This window comes from Rana temporaria, chromosome 8 (genome assembly GCF_905171775.1).
Source record: "Rana temporaria chromosome 8, aRanTem1.1, whole genome shotgun sequence".
Lineage (NCBI taxonomy): Eukaryota > Metazoa > Chordata > Amphibia > Anura > Ranidae > Rana > Rana temporaria.
In genome coordinates, this window is record NC_053496.1 from 22,709,189 (window position 1) to 22,729,323 (window position 20,135).

The 20,135-nt window shown below is 44.2% G+C and overlaps 1 protein-coding gene across 1 annotated transcript in view; it reads right to left on the reverse strand.

The window, feature by feature from the left end:
• MGMT (O-6-methylguanine-DNA methyltransferase) overlaps nucleotides 1-20,135 on the reverse strand; it is a 622,894-nt gene that overhangs the window by 54,897 nt on the left and 547,862 nt on the right. The window contains exon 5 of the mRNA XM_040361401.1: nucleotides 18,422-18,561. Within this exon, the coding sequence (XP_040217335.1) occupies nucleotides 18,422-18,561 (140 nt within the window). The remainder of the gene's footprint in view (nucleotides 1-18,421; nucleotides 18,562-20,135) is intronic.

Consider the following 20,135-nt stretch of genomic DNA (forward strand, 5'->3'; position numbering starts at 1 on the left):
CTATAGCAATTCCTTTTTTAAGCACAGGTTCCTCTGTATAGGGATGGCGCGCGCTGGTTATGGTCAATCTTATTTCAGTTATTCTCTATCCCTCGGTGGTAGTATAAAAAATTTGTGTAGGCTAATATAATGCCACTGTTTGATTATATTACAGACTTTGGATCTGCTTTAAGGGAAAAGAAGGAGCTCCTTGCACATTCACTTACTTACAGTTCGCAGAGGAAAAAAAAAAAGTCGCTAACTCTATAAAGTAGGAATGTTTTATTTATACAGTAATAATATTACAAAGCATTCTACAGGACTTCCAGGTACATTACAATTTAAATGTGCATTCACAGCTTTCTAATTTAACTCTTTCTATACTAGAACAACAAGCATTATATGATGAAGTATCAAGCTACAGGATCCTGAAACTGGAACAAATAATAAATATCTGCTGTCCAGAATCTATTCATTGATTGAATAACCTGCATGGGATGATGGCACCCTGGCCATGCCAAGCATCTGCCTTTAGGATAAGGTTACCAGATTTTTTAAATGAAATCTGGGGACATTGGGCCAGATTCACAAAAGAGATACGATGGCGTATCTCCTGATACGCCGTCGTATCTCTGTGTTAGGGCCGTCCTAACTATGCGACTGATTCATAGAATCAGTTACGCATAGCTAGCCCTAAGATCCGATAGGTGTAATTGAATTACACTGTCGGATCTTAAGGATGCAATTCTAGGCCGGCCGCTAGGTGGCGAGGCCATTGCAGTCGGCGTAGAATATGCAAATGAATACTTACGGCGATTCCCGAACGTGCGCTGCCCGTCGATCTAACTTTATGTCGTTTCTGTCGAGTAACGCCGCGTAAAATTAGGGCTGAGCCCTAGGTGGTGTAAGCCATGTTAAGTATGGCCGTCGTTCCCACGTCGAAATTTAAAAAACAACGTCGTTTGTGTAAGTCGTCCGGGAATGGCGCTGGACGCCATTTACGTTAACGTCAAAACAAATGACGTCCGTTCGACGTCATTTAGCGCAATGCACGTCGGGTAATTTACCCGACGGAGCATGCGCAGTACGTTCGGCGCGGGAACGCGCCAAATTTAAATGGTGCCCGCCCCATTTGAATTGGGCGGGCTTGCGCCGAGCGCATTTACGTTACACTGCCGCAAGTTTACAGGTAAGAGTTCTGAGAATCAGTCACTTACGCTGTAAACCTGCGGCGGTGTAACGTAAATCACATATGTTACGCTGCCGTGGGGCAACGTAATTCTATGTGAATCTGGCCCATATTTTTTTTTACTAGTAATGGCGGCAATCAGCGACTCTCTGCCCATGACTGACGCCGCCCGCCTCACAGCCTCTCAAGTCGTACCCTCCTACTAATGGGTGGGAGCGGAGGAAGATCACTCCACTGGGGAAGGTAAGGAGATAGGCAGGCAGGCGACTGGCCAGGACTTAAGCCAAGGCAGAAGAACATGCGAGCGAAGCTGAATGGACATGCACCCGAAACTGAAGAAATATTCTCTCCGCTTCGACCAGCACATGATCATCAGAAAGGAGCACAGATAATGGAAAACAATACACCCCACTACGCTAGTAGGAGCGGCGGAACAGGGTTTGTAATTTTTTTTTTTATTATTCTGCACTAACTGTCTTTAAAATTGCCCCAGCCCCTGTTCAAATCCAATCCGGGGACAAATTCGGTCAGGGGACAGTCCCCTGAAACCAGGGATGTCTGGTCACCCTACTTTAGGAGCAACTTACAGTGGCATAACAGTTGAAGATTAGGGCCCATATTCTCAGTGAAGTTACGATGGAGTATCTCAGGATACTCCATCATAACTCCCTTTTTTGGCCAGTGTATCTATGCGACTGATTCTTAGAATCATCTTCGCATAGATACACTTAAGATCCGCCATCTGTAAGTCACTTACACTGGCGGATCTTAAATGTAATGACGCCGGCCGCCGCTAGATGGCATTTACGTGAAGGACTCATTTGCTTATGCAAATGAGCCTTCTACGCCGATTCCCAAACGAGTTTGCGTAGCGTAACCGTCGCTAACGTTGTTTGCGTAAGCGGAAACTTACCCCTGCTATATGAGGGGTAAGTTTCCTCAAGTCCCACGTAGGCCATGTTACGGATGGCGTCGGGTCCGCGTCGTGTTTTTTCGTCGGGTACGTCGTTTACGTAAGTCGTTCTTTAATACGACTTTACGTCAATGACGCACACGTCAGCGTCATTGGCGTTTTCCGCCGAGAACTGGAGCATGCGCACTGGGCTTTTTGAAGCCCGGCGCATGCGCAGTTCATTAGAATCGGGGGCGCGCTTAATTTGAATACAAGCCGCCCCCTTGGAGATCCGCCAGGCTACGCCGGGGCATTTACACTCCGCCGTCCCAACTTACGGAGCAAGTGTTTGGGGAATACAACACTTGCTCCTGTAAGTTGGGACAGCGGAGTGTAAGTGCCTTAAGCGCAGCCCGCGGATTTTTAGAGAGAATATGGGCCTAGGTGCCCATTCATGCTTCTGTTCCTAAAAGCACATGCATTTTTACGCCTCAATTTTTTTTTGTATTCGTACAGTACAGGACACGGCATTTTTAGTCTTTAAAGTGGTTGTAAAGCAGGGGTACCCAACCAGTGGCCCGGGTGCCCAGCCACGTGGCCGTGACCTCCTGCTTTGGGATGGAATAGAATAGAATACTGTTATTAAAGGTCTGTTTTATTACTAAATTTAGTGTACATATAGGCTGTGAATATCTCTTCTGCAGTGGTTACTGGGCTGCTTTAAAACTGATCTGCAGGTGCCGAGCAGTTTACCTGAGGGTTACCTGCACTGAGCCATAGACTTCTGTTTTTACCTGCGAGTTTGGTGAGCTTTCTGAAAGTGCACCAAACCTGCAGAATATAATAGAAGTCTATTGCAAAGTGCAGAAAAGCCAAAGGTACACTGCGTTGCACCCGTGGTGTGGGTAAACCGCAGCACATCAGTGTGAAAGCAGCCTCAGGCCCCTTTCACACAGTCAGTCTGACCCAATTGGACCCTCCATTCACCTCTAAGTAGTGGCAGACATAAACCAACTTGTGTCCAATCTCCCATACTATCCGCTAAAAAGTATAGTGGGCTGTGTCAGTGTCCGCTCTGCATATGTAGAGCAGACAGGGACATGCCATCCACCTGCTCCACTCATTGTGGCCTGCGATCGGTTACCAAGTCGTTTAAGTGGCCCTCGCTCTTCAAAAGGTTGAGCACCCCTGTTGTAAAGGCTGCAGTTTTTTTACCTTCATGCATTCTTAGCATGAAGGTAAAAAAACTTCCGCATGCTGCTCCCCCCACAGATCGAGGAATGTGCACGGAAGTCTTGGCTGTCGGGGCAGCCCCCGAGCCACGGCTCTATGTATCTTATAGGTGCATAGATCGGTGCTTGGGAGCATGCACGCACCAGTGCCCCCATAGCAAGCGGCTTGCTATTGGAGGCACTGGTGAAAGGGGAGGAGCCAGGAGTGCCAGTGGGGTACCCAAGAAGAAGAGGATCTTTTAGCCATTAACAAACCTTTAGTATCACTTTAACCATGCTATCTTCAGATGATTGGACACTTGCAAAAAGAGAAAGCAGCAGGGACATTCCCCATCCCCAGATAGTCTCTCTTTTTGCTGCTGGTGTGTTTTTTTCTCTATTGAGAGAATCTTACATCTTTCATGTGGAGGTTTTTGCTTCAAAGTTTCCTCTATTAGGTTTCCAGTCTGCACCAAAACCATTGTGGTTTCTTTCTGCAGTTTACGGTTCGAGTCCTTGGCAAAGACTTGGCAAATGTTGCCTGGACTCCACCTGGAGAATGTGCAGGGACTGCCTGCAACATTTGCTTTTGGCTCTGGATACCACATGGTGCTAAATCCTGGCACATGGAAAATAGTCTTGTGTTAGCTGCAGGGTGCTAGACAGTTCCAATGCCATAGTTTGCCAACAGGCAGAGCCTTATCCCTGAAGACCCCTTTGAGGGTATACCAAGCATGAAGGACGGAGCTAGGATTTGGTCTGGCTACGTAAATCCTGTTTGGAGTGTGAAAACCTCGGCCACAGTTAGTGCAGGGCTTGATCCTATATAAAGGCTATAGAAAGGTGCAGGCTGCAATATTTTAAGGTCTCAGGTACCTGGATGTTTATAAGCTTAAAAGAGAAGTAAAGGAAAATATTGTTTTCCTGATTAATACTTACCTAGGTGGATACAGTATCGGTCCGGTACTGCATCTGTCCCCCGACACCTCTACACTGAGAACCAAGTGATTGACTATCGCAGATTGCTCAGTTTTCACAGCTCCGTGAGCAGAGAGCTGCAGACTGTCAGTCACAGCTCTCTGCTCTTCTCCCTCCTCGCTCACTGGAGCACTGAGCTGTGGAGGGGGCGGAGCAGCCATCTCAGGCTCTCAGTGGCTCACTGAGAGGTTGAGCCGGGTGTTAGTTCAGGCACCTGGCAGTTCCAGACTCCGTGGTTAGGATGATGGGGTGCCTGGACTGACATTGGTGATGTCAGTAGAGTCCGCTCTCTGCCGAAAATGGGTCAAAGGAGTGCAAAACTAATTGCACTCTTGTGATCCATAAGAGAAGTACAGCCAAACAAGCTTTTGCTATACTTTTCCTTTAAAACTCCTCAAGCATAAAATCCCCAAAGCTTTACTGTGCCCCTGGGAGCCATAGGAGCCACATACAGCCGCCGATAAAAACAATGGCGGTGTGTGTCCATACTCGTGTAAACCCCAGCTGTTGCTACATCAACAGATATCAGTGCATGAATGTATGGCATACATATTAGCGCTTGTATGCGGCACCTGTGGCTCCCCAGGCATGGGACCAGGGATATTCTGCTTGAGATTTTTAAAACCAATAAACGTCTGTGTGCATGAGGCCTAAATGGTCAGTTGCAGACATAGAGCTGGCCTCCAACAAGGGGTTTCCTAAAATTGCTCACACCTGCTAAGACCTTCTCAGTCCGCTTTCTCTTACAAAGTGACTGGCTCCACCCTAAAAAGATATTTTTTTTCCTCCAAAATGTTTTGCTCAGCTGTATACTATTGAGGAGAGTTTCCTGAAAAAAAAGTCAGTCCCAATAGTGAACCTTGCCATCCCTTTCAGCCCTTCAGAGGTTGCCCCTCGAGTTAGAAGCCTTTTCCTGAAAAGAGCCTTTAGTAGTGTAAGGTCCCTTTCAGATGGACGGCAGTTTTGCCGCAATTAAAAGCATGTACTTTTTCAGTGAAATTCAAGGCTCTGGGCACTGCGATTAGCTGCATTTGTACATTGCGATTACGCGCGGTTACATGCGGCCGCGTTTAGCTGCGGTAGTCATTTCCATAGCAACCCTTTTTATTTTTTTTGATTATGATGTGCTTCCTGTTGTTCTTTTTTTTCTCACGCTGCTATCCGCAGTTGACACAAAAGACTGCGATTACCTGCGGTTAAGTGCATATAGCTGCGCTAAATCGCACCTAAACGCATTCAATTCTATTTTTTCTATTCGCACCAAACCGCATGCAACGAAATCGCAGCTAAACTTTGTGTGTGAATGGGGCCATAGGAAAGCATTGTGTGCTTTTAGCTGCGGTAGAAAACTAGAAAATCCGCAGCTAAAAGCACCATTCTATCCATCCGTGTGAAAGGGACCTTACACAAGAACAAGGTTGTCATGAGGCCTCAGGCCTCTTTTTTCCCCTTAGATGTTTTCCTCCTTTCACCTTAACTTGGACATTATCACTCCCTCCTTATGTTCTGCTCTGAAACATCCCAAAGATTTTTATCTCCACTGTTTTGACATGGTATTCGCTGTGGGAGTCTACATCTGCGCTACAGCCTCTTTTAGACAATCAGACTCCCTTTTTGTTTTTCATCATTGGAGCCTATTGTCTACAGTGAAGGTACACCCTGCCAAATCTGTTAGTGCTTTATAGGCTTTTGAGCATCAGGTATCTGTTTCTCAGATTTGCGAGGCTGCCACCGGGTCTCCTCTGCTCAGACCTTTGTCAAGTTTTACCAGGTAGATGTTTAGGCTACTTTTGATGCCAGTTTTGGGGTGTAATGTGCTACAAGCTGTTTTCAGTCTATCAAGCCCTTCTTGATTCGTTGTAACGTGGTCCAGTTTTTTTTTGCAGTGTTATTCCACCCTTTGGTTAGATTGCTTTCTGATGTCTCATTGTTAAAGACCAAGGATCCTGCGTACGTTACTGTATGAACTAAGAAAACATTTAGGTGATTGTAGCTGTATTAGTGCACATGGACAGTACTGACATGATTTTGACTTACCAGTAAAATCCTTTTTTTTTAACGCAAAACAGGACACAGGTTCCTCCCCTCTTTCCTATATGATCTCCCTAATGCTTGCAACAAAAACTGAGGCTAGCTGGAAGTGGGAGGGGCAATAAAGGGAATGTCCAATCACCCGAAGGCAGCTGTATATAACCAACGGTTAAAGACTAAGGGGCAGATCCACAGAGAGAGTACGCCGGCGTATCTACTGATACGCCGGGGTACTTTCAAATTTCCTGCGTCGTATCGTTGTTTTGAATCCTCAAAACAAGATACGACGGCATCTGGGTTAGATCCGACTGGCGTACGTCTTCGTACGCCTTCGGATCTAAGATGCAATTCTTCGGCGTCCGCTGGGTGGCGTTCCCTTTGTTTTCCGCATCGAGTATGCAAATTAGCTATTTCCGACAATCCACGAACGTACGAGCGGCCGGCGCATTCCTTTACGTCGTCTCTAGTCGGCTTTTTTCGGCGTATAGTTAAAGATGCTATTTCGTGGCGTACTCAATGTTAAGTATGGCCGTCGTTCCCGCGTATAATTTCAATTTTTTTATCTTTTTTGCGTAAGTCGTTCTTGAATTGGGATGGACGTAATTTACGTCCAGGTCAAAACCAATGACGTCCTTGCGACGTCATTTCGCGCAATGCTAGGCGGGAAATTTAGGGACGGCGCATGCGCAGTTCGTTCAGCGCGGGGACGCACTTCATTTAAATGAAACACGCCCCCTACCCGCCCAATTTGAATTCCGCGCCGTTACGCCGCTTGATATACACTACGCCGCCGTAACTTACAGAGCAAAATCTTTATGGATTCGAACCAAAGCCAGGTAAGGTACGGCGGCGTAGCGTATCTCAGATACGATGCCCCGGGGCAGATCTTTGTGGATCTGCCCCTAACAATGCTGTGTTATGTATTGTACTTTAAAAAATGGATTTTACTGTTAAGTCAAGAATCCTGTTTTTTGTTAGCAACAAGGTTGGAATCTGTCAGGTTTCTATTGCTGTTTTTTAACCGATTTATGAATTTTTATGTGTAGTCACCAGGATAGGAAATACGAGAATCTCTCGAAAGTGGAAAACAGTAAAAGCTCTTTTTTAGTAGAGTTGGAAAAGGTTAGAAGTTCTGCCATGTTTCTATTGCTCTGTTTGGCCCTGTTAACCACTTCACCCTGGAAGGATTTGCCCCCTTTTAGATTGATGCTCATTTTGTCAAGGGGAATCAGGTGTTTTTTTTTAAATCGAAGCAGTACTTACCGTTTTAGAGATAGATCTTCTCCACCGCTTCCGGGTATGGGTCTTCGGGACTGGGCGTTCCTATTTGATTGACAGGCTTCCGACGGTCGCATACATCGCGTCACGAGTAGCCGAAAGAAGCCGAACGTCGGTTACTTTCGGAAAATCGTGACGTGATGTATGCGACCGTCGGAAGCCTGTCAATAAAATGGGAACGCCCAGTCCCGCAGCCCATACCCGGAAGCGGCGGAGAAGATCGCTCTCTAAAACGGTAAGTACTGCTTCAATTTAAAAAAAAACACCCGATTCCCCTTGACAAAATGAGCCTCAATCTAATGTTAAAAATTAACTTTTTGGGTGAACCTCCACTTTAATGACCTGGCCATTTGTTGCCATACGGCACTACATAGTTTTAATTGACAATTGCGCGGTCGTACGACGCTGTACCCAAACAAAATGTATGTCCTTTTTTCCCCACAAATAGAGCTTTCTTTTGGTGGTATTTGATCACCTCTGCGGTTTTTATTTTTTGTGCTATAAACAAAAAAACATTGACAATTAAAAATAAAAGGCCAATATATATACTTCTACATATTTTTGTTAAAAAGTAATTGCAATTAGGCGTATATTGATTGGTTTGAGCAAAGGTTATTGCGTCTACAAACTAAGGGATAGATTTCAAAACTTTTTTTGGGCGGCTATCTGCGATTTTTAGCAGGACTGCGACATTGTGGCGGACAAATATGACCCAAAATTACACTTTTTGGGGACCAGTGACATTATTACATTGATCAGTGCTATAAAAATGCAGTGATCAATGTAAAAACGATGCTGGCAGGGTAGAGGTTAACACTAGGGGGCGATCAAGGTGTCAAGTGTGTTCCCTGGGCAAATGAGTGAGTGTAAATGAAACAAATGCAAACTAAATCGCCTCAAGGCGCTTATTTTCATCCGGTGTCGTCCTTATCCTTCAAAAGAGGTGGGTCTTAAGTTTTTTTCCTGAAGGCCCGATGGTTTTCTTCTATGCGGATGTTCGTTGGTAGAGCGTTCCATAGCCGTGGTCCTTGGACTGCAAATCTTCGTTCTCCCTTCGATTTGTAGTGGGACTTGGGGATATGGAGGAGGTTTTGGTTAGTTGATCGGAGAATGCGATTGGGGGTGTAGTGTTTTATTTTCTCGCATAAGTATTGAGGAGCCTTTCCTTGTGTGTTCTAACTGTAGGGGGAGATAGGCTCACTGGAACATGACAGAGATCACTGTTCCCGATCACTGGGAACAGTAGATCTCTGTCGTCTCATCTAGCAGAACGGGAAATCACCTTGTTTAAATAGGCAGTTCCCCGTTCTGCCTCTCATCACCGCGATCGTGGGTCGCCGGCAGACATCGAGTCCGCGGGCACACGCGTGCTCTATCCTCCTTGCACGGACAGACCTGGTTGGCAAAGTGGTTAAAGTAACTCTTACTGTGTTTTCTAGTTAATAATGCAGGAAGTTAGGGGAAGTTTTTCTAATGTGTATATACATTTTTTAAGTTGCCAGAGGTTCTAAACTTTCTTCTCTATCCCAATTAAAAATAGTTTTGGCAGGTATTTACCTTTTTCCCTTGCATTATGTTGTGTAATGAGGAAACTATCCTCATATCAGCTCTGTTAGCCCACAAAGTGCTGGGAACAACAGCCAAAATGTCAAAAGGGAGGCGTTTCTGGTCAGGATGAGGCTTACTAGTCCTTCTATTGGAAGAGAAGCACCAGGGTGCTACTCAAAGCATACTGTTCCCCTATAAGCCAATCTAATCATCTACCATGCAGCCTGCCAGATTCAAGAATAGCCTCTGAAAGCCTTATTTCAGATGTCAGCATGTGACAACTTTATATAAATGACACATTACAGGTAATTTGGTGAATTACAATGATTTCACAGCTTCTAAAATATTACAATATGGATCTACAGGGTGTTTTGTCTATTTGCCTGTAGCAGTCTTTTAATAATAGCACTGTATATGAGTATGTGTCTGTCTCGACTTTCCCTGGCACAGGCACTTTTACATTAATCCTTTGTTAAACCCTGTGCACTTTCCCTGTAGGAACATATGCATGGCTCTTTTGTGCAACAAGCGTGGCAGCTCTCCAGTATCTATATCCTTCACCGCTGGAAGCTGCCCGTTGGACTTAGACTTTTCCACTCTGGGTATGTGGGTCAGCTCAATGCCAGCATTCCTTGGTGAGTCACAAATGTAAAATGGACAGTGTATCCATGCATTAGCCTCATGTTGCCACCCATGTGTGGCCAAGTTTGCTTTTGTTAAGTTCTCAAGCTGGGGCTGAGAAAAAAAAAAAGCTTACAGAACGTGTGAGTGAAATCTGTCAACAATTAAAAATAATTGAGGTAGAATGCGGTTTTGACTTGTTGGAGTGGCACAGAAGGTGGCAGAAGTGACATAAGACAGAGCTGGGAAAATAAATCATTCTAATAACTGTGCCACAACAGCCTCAAAGGGTTAAAAAGAGCTGACATCATTGTAATCCCCCGCCCAAATGTCCTCTTATTTCAGTGATGAAGGCTTAGAGAAACTTTTAGCAAAAATTACAGGCAAACGGTAATGCTATTTGTTAAACTTGCAGCTGTGTTGAAGTCACAAATTCCACTTAGATTACTTTTAAGGAGAACCTGTCCTGATAGGAATATGGAAGATGCCATTGTTGACTAAGGCTGGCCATACATTATTCAATTTTCTTGTACAACTTTCCTTTAGATTTACCAAAACCATATCATATGAGGTCAAACCAAAACACTTTGAATTTGTATGCAATTAGGCAGGCCTTTGTACTACATAGTTGAAGGCAAATATAAAGAAAACTGAATAAGAAAATTGTATGGTTTATGGCCAGCTTTAGTATTAAATTAATCCTGTATAGAAATTGACCCAACAAACATCCACCTGCTGTGAATGGCAATTAACTCCAGGTACTTATTGGTCACCTTCCATGGAGCATCTGGGACTTCAAGATAAATACTAGGGTTGAAAAATTTGAGACATTCAGAAGGCAGGGCATTTCATTTAAAGTAGAAATATTCACATTTGCTGAAGTGTACCTTAGAAAAGATAACTTAAGAATTCAATGCATTTTATAAAAATAAAATATATAAATTTGCTGTGACATGGAATAAGATCTAGCTCAATTAGAGAAACAATTATCCATTTTGCAACATTCCAAAATATCATGCCTTAATTTCTAGTATATATATATATATATATATATATATATATATAGTATCTCACAAAAGTGAGTACACCCCTCACATTTTTGTAAATATTTTATGCTATCTTTTCATGTGACAACACTGAAGAAATGATACTTTGCTACAATGTAAAGTAGTGAGTGTACAGCTTGTATAACAGTGTGAGTGAGTGAGTGAAAAACTTGTATAGCGCTACATATGCGAACTAAATCACCTCAAGGCGCTTGGTATCCATTTCCTATTATTTTTTGCCTTCAGAATAGATGGGTTTTGAGTTTTTTTTCTGAAGGCCTGGTGATTCCCTTCCGTTCGGATGCTGGTTGGTAAAGCGTTCCATAGTCGAGGTCCTTGGACTGCAAATCTTCGTTCTCCTTTGGACTTGTAACGGGCCTTGGGTATTTGGAGTAGATTTTGGTTGGTAGATCGGAGGACGCGATTTGGGTTGTGACATTTAAATTTTTCACATAGATATTGGGGTGTTTTGTACACATTTGTGCGTCAGGCAGAGTGCCTTAAACGTGATTCGATCTTTTACGGGCAACCAGTGAAGGGACCTAAGGGAGGGAGAGATTGATTCCCATGGTTTTTTACCTGTTACAAGTCGTGCCACCATATTCTCGATGACTTGCAGGCGAACAATTTGGTACTTTGGGAGTCCGAGGTAAAGGGCGTTTGCGTAGTCGAGTCTAAAGTTGATTATCGTTCCCACCACGACTGCTATGTCTTCTTTTGGGATAAAGGGAGTGAGTCTACGTAGTAGATGCAGCAGATGGTGGGATCCACTGACTACTGATCCTATTTGTGCATCCATTGTCATGTTGGAGTCAAAAGTGACTCCAAGACTTTTGACTTTGGTGCTAGGGGTGATGGTTTGTCCCAAAATGGGCGGGGGCATCCATGTTGTCATAGCAAGTCTTTTTCGGTTGGCGTGGAACAGAAGAAGTTCTGTTTTTGATCCATTGAGTTTTAGGTAACTCTCCGTCATCCAGTTCTCTATCAGAGTAAGGCATTTCTCTAGTCCGAGATAATGATCCTTTTTGTTGCTGATACGAAAGTAGAGTTGGGTGTCATCCGTGTAGGAATGGTAGAGTAAATTCTGGTTACTGATGATTTCGAGGAGGGGGCGGAGATAAATATTGAATAGTACGGGCGACAAGGGTGACCCCTGAGGGACCCCGCATGACACCGTGCGTTTTTCAGAAGTGAAAGGACCTAATTTCACTATCTGTGATCGGTTTTTCAGAAAGGAGGAGAACCAGGGAAGATCCGAGTCTGCCACTCTAGCTACTTCAGCTAGGCGGGTCAGCAACAATTTGTGGTCTACTGTATCAAAAGCTGCACTTAGTAGACATGTGCATTCGTTTTCGTCCGAATGCATTTTCGTCCGAATTTAAGGTATTTTCGTTATCGTTTTAACAAACGATAACAAAAGCACAGAAAACTAAAACCGAAAGATCCGACACAAACAAATGCTTTATTTTCGTTTTCGTTGCGGTCGATTGTGCCTAACCTTAACTCTATTAATCCAATATTATTCGACATAGAGAGAAAAGATTCGACATAGAGAGACATGAAGATTCGACATTGAGAGACATGAAGAGTCAATTTTTTTTTTTTCAAAGATTCTGTCGAATCTTCTTTTTTTTTTTTTCTTAGAACATTCGACAGACACCATAAGCCTTTAATGACAGATTCGTCATTCATTTGGATTTTCGGACGAATGCATTTTTTAACGAAAAACAAAATGAATAAAAACGAATTTCGGGAGTAACTAAATAAATCTATTTTTCGGACGAAAACGAAATTACGAAACGAAATATTTCAGTGTGCACATGTCTAGCACTTAGGTCCAACAGTACCAGAAGACAAGATTCTCCTTCATCTGCAGCTTCGAGAGTGTCACCCCATATTTTGAGAAGTGCTGTTTCCATTCCATGACCAGGACGGAAACCCGACTGAAGTGGGTCCAGTAGTTTGTGGGTGTCTAAATGGTGTTGTAGCTGTTGCACTACTGCTTTCTCCATTACCTTGGAGAAGATGTTTAGGCCTGTTATGGGACGACGATGGTTTGGGTCTTTGGGGTCGAGTCCTGTTTTTTTTAAAAATGGGTTTAATTATGTCTTGTTTCAGGGAGGTCGGCTTCCTTAAAAGATTGGTTTATGAGGTGCGTGATAGCCGGTGCCAAAATATCAGCACATTCTTTCAACAGTTTAATGGGAATGATGTCAATAGGTGATGTACTGTCTCGCAGGGTACCGATGATATTTTTGGTGGTGTCGATGGAGATAGATTTTAGTGTAAATTTCGTTGGTTGTGGCATATTTGTATTAATATTGCATTTTTGGTTTAAAGGGGGGTGGGTAGAGGTTTTCTTTTGCTGAATAATTTCATGGATATTTTCAATTTTGTTAATAAAATAATCTGATAATTTGATGCAAAAATCTTGTGATTCAAAATTCAGCAGGCTGGATTCATGATCTGAGCAACTAAATTAAATAGTTTGCGGGGACGGTTGTGGGCTTTGGCGAGGATATTAGAAAAATTATCTTTTTTTGCTTTAAAGATTTCTTTGTAATATTTCTTGGTAATTAATTTGTAAATTATGTGATTTTCCTCTGTTGAGCTTCTTCTCCAGGCTGCTACCGCTCTTCTGCGTTCTTGCTTTAGCAACGTGAGATCGTCGTTGAACCAACCGGCGTTGTTTTTCCGGGTTTAAGCGTTTTCTGTTTCGGAGATACTATATCTGCTGTCTGTAGTAGAGCTTTGTTGATGGAGTTAAGTGTTTCCGCTGCTGTTTGATATTGTTCTATTGTTTTTATTTTGTTTAATAATGTCGTTTTGAAGAGTTCCGAATGGAGCTTCTTCTGGGATCTTGTCCAGTGTGTTGTTAACAGGTTTGTCGGTTTTTTTAAGAGGACGTTTATAGTGATTTTGAATTTGATTGCATGGTAATCTGTCCAGGGTAGGGGCTCAATTTCCAGTATGTTGATATCCATATCTTGTTTGAAGATAAGATCAAGAGTGTGACCTGAAACATGTGTGGGTCCGCATACCAGTTGCTGCAGACCTAATCCTTCCAAGTGGTCAATGCAGGCATCGGCGACGGGGTCCTGTGAGGAGTTGGCCCAGAGGTTGAAGTCCCCAAGTAGCAGGAGATGTTTGATATTTAAGGTATTTGATATTTAGTGTAAATTTGCTGTTCCCTCAAAATAACTCAACAAACAGCCATTAATGTCTAAACCGCTGGCAACAAAAGTGAGTACAATCCTAAGTGGAAATGTCCAAATTGGGCCCAAAGTGTCAATATTTTGTGTGGCCAATATTATTTCCCAACACTGCCTTAACCCTCTTGGGCATGTAATTCACCAGAGCTTCACAGGTTGCCACTGGAGTCCTCTTCCCCTCCTCCATGACGACATAATGGAGCTGAGGATGCTCCACAGATGCTCAATAGGGTTTAGGTCTGGAGAAATGCTTGGCCAGTCCATCACCTTTAGCCTCAGCTTCTTTAGCAAGGCAGTGGTCTTCTTGGAGGTGTGTTTGGGGTCATTATCATGTTGAAATCCTGCCTGCGGCCCAGTCTCCAAAGGGAAGGGATCATGCTCTGCTTCAGTATGTCACAGTACATGTTGGCATTCATGGTTTCCTCAATAAACTGTGGCTCCCCACTGCCGGCAGCACTCATGCAGCCCCAGGCCATGACACTACCACCACCATGTTTGACTGTAGGCGAGACACACTTGTCTTTGTACTCCTCACCTGGTTGCCACTACACACATCTTGACAAGATCTAAACCAAATAAGTTTATCTCGGTCTCATCAGACCACAGGACAGTTCCAGTAATCCATGTTTTTAGTCTGCTTGTCTTCAGCAAACTGTTTGCTGGCTTTCTTGAGCAGCATCTTTAGAAGAGGCTTCCTTCTGGGACGACAGCCATGCAAACCTATTTGATGCAGTGTGCGACATATGGTCTGAGCACTGACTGGCTGACCCCCTCACCCCTTCAATCTCTGCAGTAATGCTGGCAGCCCTCATATGTCTATTTCCCAAAGACTCCCTCTGGATATGACGCTGAGCACGTGCACTCAACTTTGGTTGACCATGGAGAGGCCTGTTCTGAGTGGAACCTTTGCTGTTAAACTGTATGGTCATGGCCATCATGTTGCAGCTCAGTTTCAGGGTCTTGGCAATCTTCACATAGCCTAGGCCATCTTTATGTAGAGTAATCATTATTTTTTCAGATCCTCAGAGTTCTTTGCCATGAGGTGCCATGTTGAACTTCCAGTGACCAGTATGAAAAGTGAGAGCGATAACACCAAATTTAACACACCTGCTTCCCATTTACACCTGAGACCTTGTAACACTAACGAGTCACATGACATCCGGGAGGGAAAATGGCTAATCGGGCCCAATTTGGACATTTTTACTTAGGGGTGTACTCACTTTTGTTGCCAGCGGTTTAGACATTATTAGCTGTGTGTTGAGTTATTTTAAAGGAACAGCAAATTTAAATGTCATTTCTTTAGTGTTGTCACATGAAAAGATATAATAAAATATTTACAAAAATGTGACGGGTGTGACTTTTGTGAGATACTGTGTATATATATATATATATATATATATATATATATATATATACTGTATATAGTAATAATGCAAATGGACATTTTGTTAAGGACCAAATCCAGAACCAGTATGAGATCCAAACTTTAAGGCTTGCTTTGGGTGGTATAGTAATGCCGCGGTCAGCATTCACACATACAACTAATAGACAAGGGTCTAAATCAGGGGTCTCCAAACTTTTCAACACGAGGGCCGCATTGTAAATTTTAAAAGTATTCGGGGGCCGAAAAAAAATCAGTTATGTATAAAATATCAGCGGTCTCCTCACCAGTGCCCCCATCAGCAGTGCCCCATCAGAAGTGACTCCATGTCCCCATCAGCAGTGACCCCATGTCCCCATCAGCGGTGTCCCCATCACCATTGCTGATGGGAACACCCCTGATGGGCACACCAATGATGGGGACAACGGTGTCCCCATCATCGCTGATGAGTACACCGCTGATGGGGACACCGGTGTCCCCATCAGCAGTGTCCCCATCAGCAGTGACAATATCAACGGTTTCCCCATCAACGGTGTCCCCATCAGTGTCCCCATCAGCAGTGACCCCATGTCCCCATCAGCGTTGTCCCCATCAGCAGTGTCCCCATCAGCGGTGTACCCATTAGCGTTGTCCCCATCAGCAGTGACCCCATGTCCCCATCAGCGGTGTCCCCATCAACGGTGTCCCCATCAGTGTCCCCATCAGCAGTGACCCCATGTCCCCATCAGCGGTGTCCCCATCAGCAGTGTCCCCATCAGTGGTGTCCCCATCAGCGGTAAAACCCCATGTCCCCATCAGCGGTGTCCCCATCAGCAGTGACCCCATCAGCGGAGTCCCCATCAGCAGCATCCCCATCATTGCTGATAGGGACACTGCTGAGGGGCACACCAATGATGGGGACTCTGATGATGGGGACACCGCTGATGGAGACACCGGTGTCCCTATCATCGCTGATGGGGACACCATGATGGGGACACCTGTGTCCCCATCAGAGGTGTCCCCATCAGCAGTGTCCCCAGCAATGTTCCCTTCAGCACAGCAATGTAGCAATCTCCCCTGTAGTGTGCTTATCAGCATTGTGCAACACAATAACATTGTCAGCCTCTTACCTCCATACTAGCTGATTGCAGCTCTTCTGCAGCTCCCGTCTCCGAGGTGCAACACCTCCCCTTTTCCCGCCCGCTGTTTGAAGTTATGATCCCTCTACGAGTGACATCATATGCGCGGCACCTCCCCTCTTCCCGCCCACTGTTTGAAGCTACAGTTCCTCCACGAGTGACGTCCAGGTGCGGCACTTCCAAACTTCGTTTGAATTAACGATCCTTCCACGAGTGTAGCAGCGGGCGGGAAGAGGGGAGGTGCCGCACTTGTGATGTCACTCGTGAAGGGATCATAACTTGATACAGCGGCGGGAAGAGGGGAGGTGCCAAGCCTCGGTGGTCCCAGGCAGCAGCCAATGAAAAAAAACGGCGCTGCTTGTCTAGTTAAAAAAAAATGGTGTGGTAGCATGGGCAGCTTTGTTTACACAGCGGGCCGGATAAAACACACAGGCGGGCCGGATGTGGCCCGCGGGCCGGGGTTTGGAGACCCCTGGTCTAAATGGACTGTACGGAAAAAAAATAAAATAACTGTCGACAACTAAAACATAGCAACCCACACATTTATATGTGACCTAGTGTTCATTATTATCATTGTAGCACAAAATGCAGAATACAATCAACTTTGCTTTTTTTTTTTAAGAGCCCATTCACACCAGATGCAATGGGACAGCACTCGGCAGCTATTTCAGTGCAGTCCCATTGCAGGACCTTCTCTAGCAGGTGGTGGTTGCAGTGGTGCGAGCTGAAAAGTGTACATCAAGCAGTACTTGTTTTTGTTCTGCAGTGTGACCCAATCCACTGCCTCGCACCAGGCTGCAGCCTTTTTTTGAAATGTCATTAGTTCATTACAAAAAAAGGAACCCGTGCAATGAACAATTGTCATCCTAACGCACACCAGTGGCTGCATTCTAGGAGATGCTTGTGTGAATGGGCCCTAAAGCAAACTGACTTGACCTGTGCACCACATGAAAGCTCACAAGAACTCTAAGGCGGCGTACACACAGTCGAACATGTCCGCTGAAACTGGTCCGCGGACCAGTTTCCGCGGACATGTCCGACCGTGTGTACGGCCTAGCGGATGGGTTTCCAGCGGACAAAAGAAACTTTTTCCGCTGGAAACATGTCCGTCGGACATGTCCGATGGTTAGTACACCTAATCGGACATGTCCGCTGGTTATGACGTGTAACCAGCGTCCCGAAATCCTGCGCATGCGTCGAATTGATTCGACGCATGCGTGGAAGCATTGCGCTTCCGTGTTTCAGAACGTCGGTGTCTTCTACGTCACGGCGTTCTCTGTCCGCGGGGATTTTGGTCTGATGGTGTGTACACACATCAGACCAAAAGCACCCAGGAGACATGTCCGATGAAAACGGTCCGCGGACCGTTTTCATCGGACATGTCTCCTCGTGTGTACAGGGCTTAACACAGACAATCATAAATTGCAAGCTTTCTATCACCATGTTCAGATTAGCAATGAGCAGATGTGGAATATGGACATTTTTGCTGTGCTCATATTAAGTCTTCTAATTACCCCCAAAAATGTATAACTACCAGAAGCACCAGCTGGTTTAACCAGTGATGCACAATAGCGGTGTCAGCTTATAGCCCATCTAGATTTAGACATGTGCATGGTTGGAACTTCTGTATAGTTCATGCCAAGTCTAAAAACAGGCCACACAGAGATTTTTGCAAGATTTGGTCTGTCAGCTCAATAAATTCTACTAACAATGCAATGTGCAGTCTTACCTTGATAATCCATTGACATTACAGTATATGCACCCAGTAGATGTTGATTCATCAGCTGGTGAATTTGATTGATTTGGTTAATAAAAGCATGAATCAAAATTTGTTTGTGGCTTGCCTTGGGACACTTTTTGGTACAAAGCTCTACAATGTTCCACTGCAGATTTAAATGAGAAAGCAAACTGGTGCCAAACAAATGGTTTCCACTTACTGGGTTGCTCCTCATGGCCCCTCCGACAGCTCTCATGGCTTTTGCATTACCTACAACTTCAGCCAGCCCTTTATAGGTAATTGTTTCTCCCATGTTCACATTCTTAAGAAGCGTCAGTAGCACAGTTTTTGTGAAGGAGTCTAGGATGAAACAAAAAATGTCATGTTTAAGCAACACTCAAAAATAAATCATACACATTAAGGATTTTTTAATTATACTATAATAAAGATCTTTACCCATGCCTGATATGAAGATATTGAGGCAGCCCACTCCAGTATGCTTAGTGAGATCTTATTTAAAGGGTGAGTTCACCCTCTAAGGCCACGTACACACGGTCGGTCCATCCAATGAGAACGGTCGGAAGGACCATTTTCATTGGTTAACCGATGAAGCAGACTGATGGTCTGATGTACCTACACACCATCAGTTCAAAAACCGATCAAGTCCAACGCGGTGACGTAAAACACAACAACGTGCAGAGAAAAATTAAGTTAAATGCTTCCAAGCATGCGTCAACTTGATTTTGAGAATGCGCGGGTTTGGAACCGATGCTTTTGCGTACTAACCATCGGTTTTGACCTATCGGTTAGGCGTCCATCGGTTGAATTTTAAAGCAAGTTCTACATTTTTGGACCGAAGGATAACTGACCGATGGGGCCCACACACGGTCGGTTTGGACCGATGAAACTGAACTTCAGTCCGTCTTCATTGGTTTTGTCCGATCGTGTGTACAGGGCCTAAGAATGCTACATGTTACACCTATACTTAGGGTGTAATGTGTAACATGCTCCAGGTGCCACCTGCTGACTATATTGAAAATACAAAATATTTATATGCAATATTCTATCTTTATCTGACAAAAATCCCTTTGAAGTATAACTAAAGGCAAAGCTTTTTTTTTTAAGTTTTGGATAGAGTGCAGAGGAATTAGAATTCCTGCAAATTTGTATTGCTTTTGGTGCCCCCATTAGGGAGCTTCACCCCTTTCTATTTGTCCTGAAATAAAAAAAAAAGTTTTGCCCATAGTTCTACTTTATAAGGGAACTCCACTTATGTGGATAAAAAAATGTGCAAATAATAACCATCGGTCTGCTTCAGCGGTGAACCGATGAAAACGGTCCGTCGGACCATTCTCATCGGATGGACCGGTCTTGTTTACGCGGCCTCACAGGAGTGAATTTCCCTTCCTAGGGGTAGATTTCCTCTCACGTCCTGTTGTCTCCCTCCACTTGTTAGTAGGAGTCATTTGTAAGTCAGATGTTTGTAACTAGGGGACCGCCTGTATGCAGAAAGCAGATTATCACCAAACCTTTTATGGCTAATGATGGTTAATTACTAAATGAAAATAAAGTGCAGTGCTGTGAATGTGCAAAAAAGGCAAAAGCAAGTAAAGTGTCACTGTGATACTATAGGTATGTCAAATGTACAGGGATAGTAAATTACACCTGTATAAACATAAAAAATATGCGTGTATATACATAAGTGCAAATGTGCCAACAGGAACAAATCTTAATCAAAAGTGAATGCACATATTGAATAAAATAAGTCCATGTAAATAGATCTAGGATGATGACAGTTCCGAGATGATAGGAATGTATACAGTCTGCATCCGTGAAGAGCGAAACAACCATTGAAAGAGTGCACCATCGACTGTGCCACCACCACCAAACAAGATGATTAGGAACTCTTACCAAATCGTATGGACCCCCAGCCA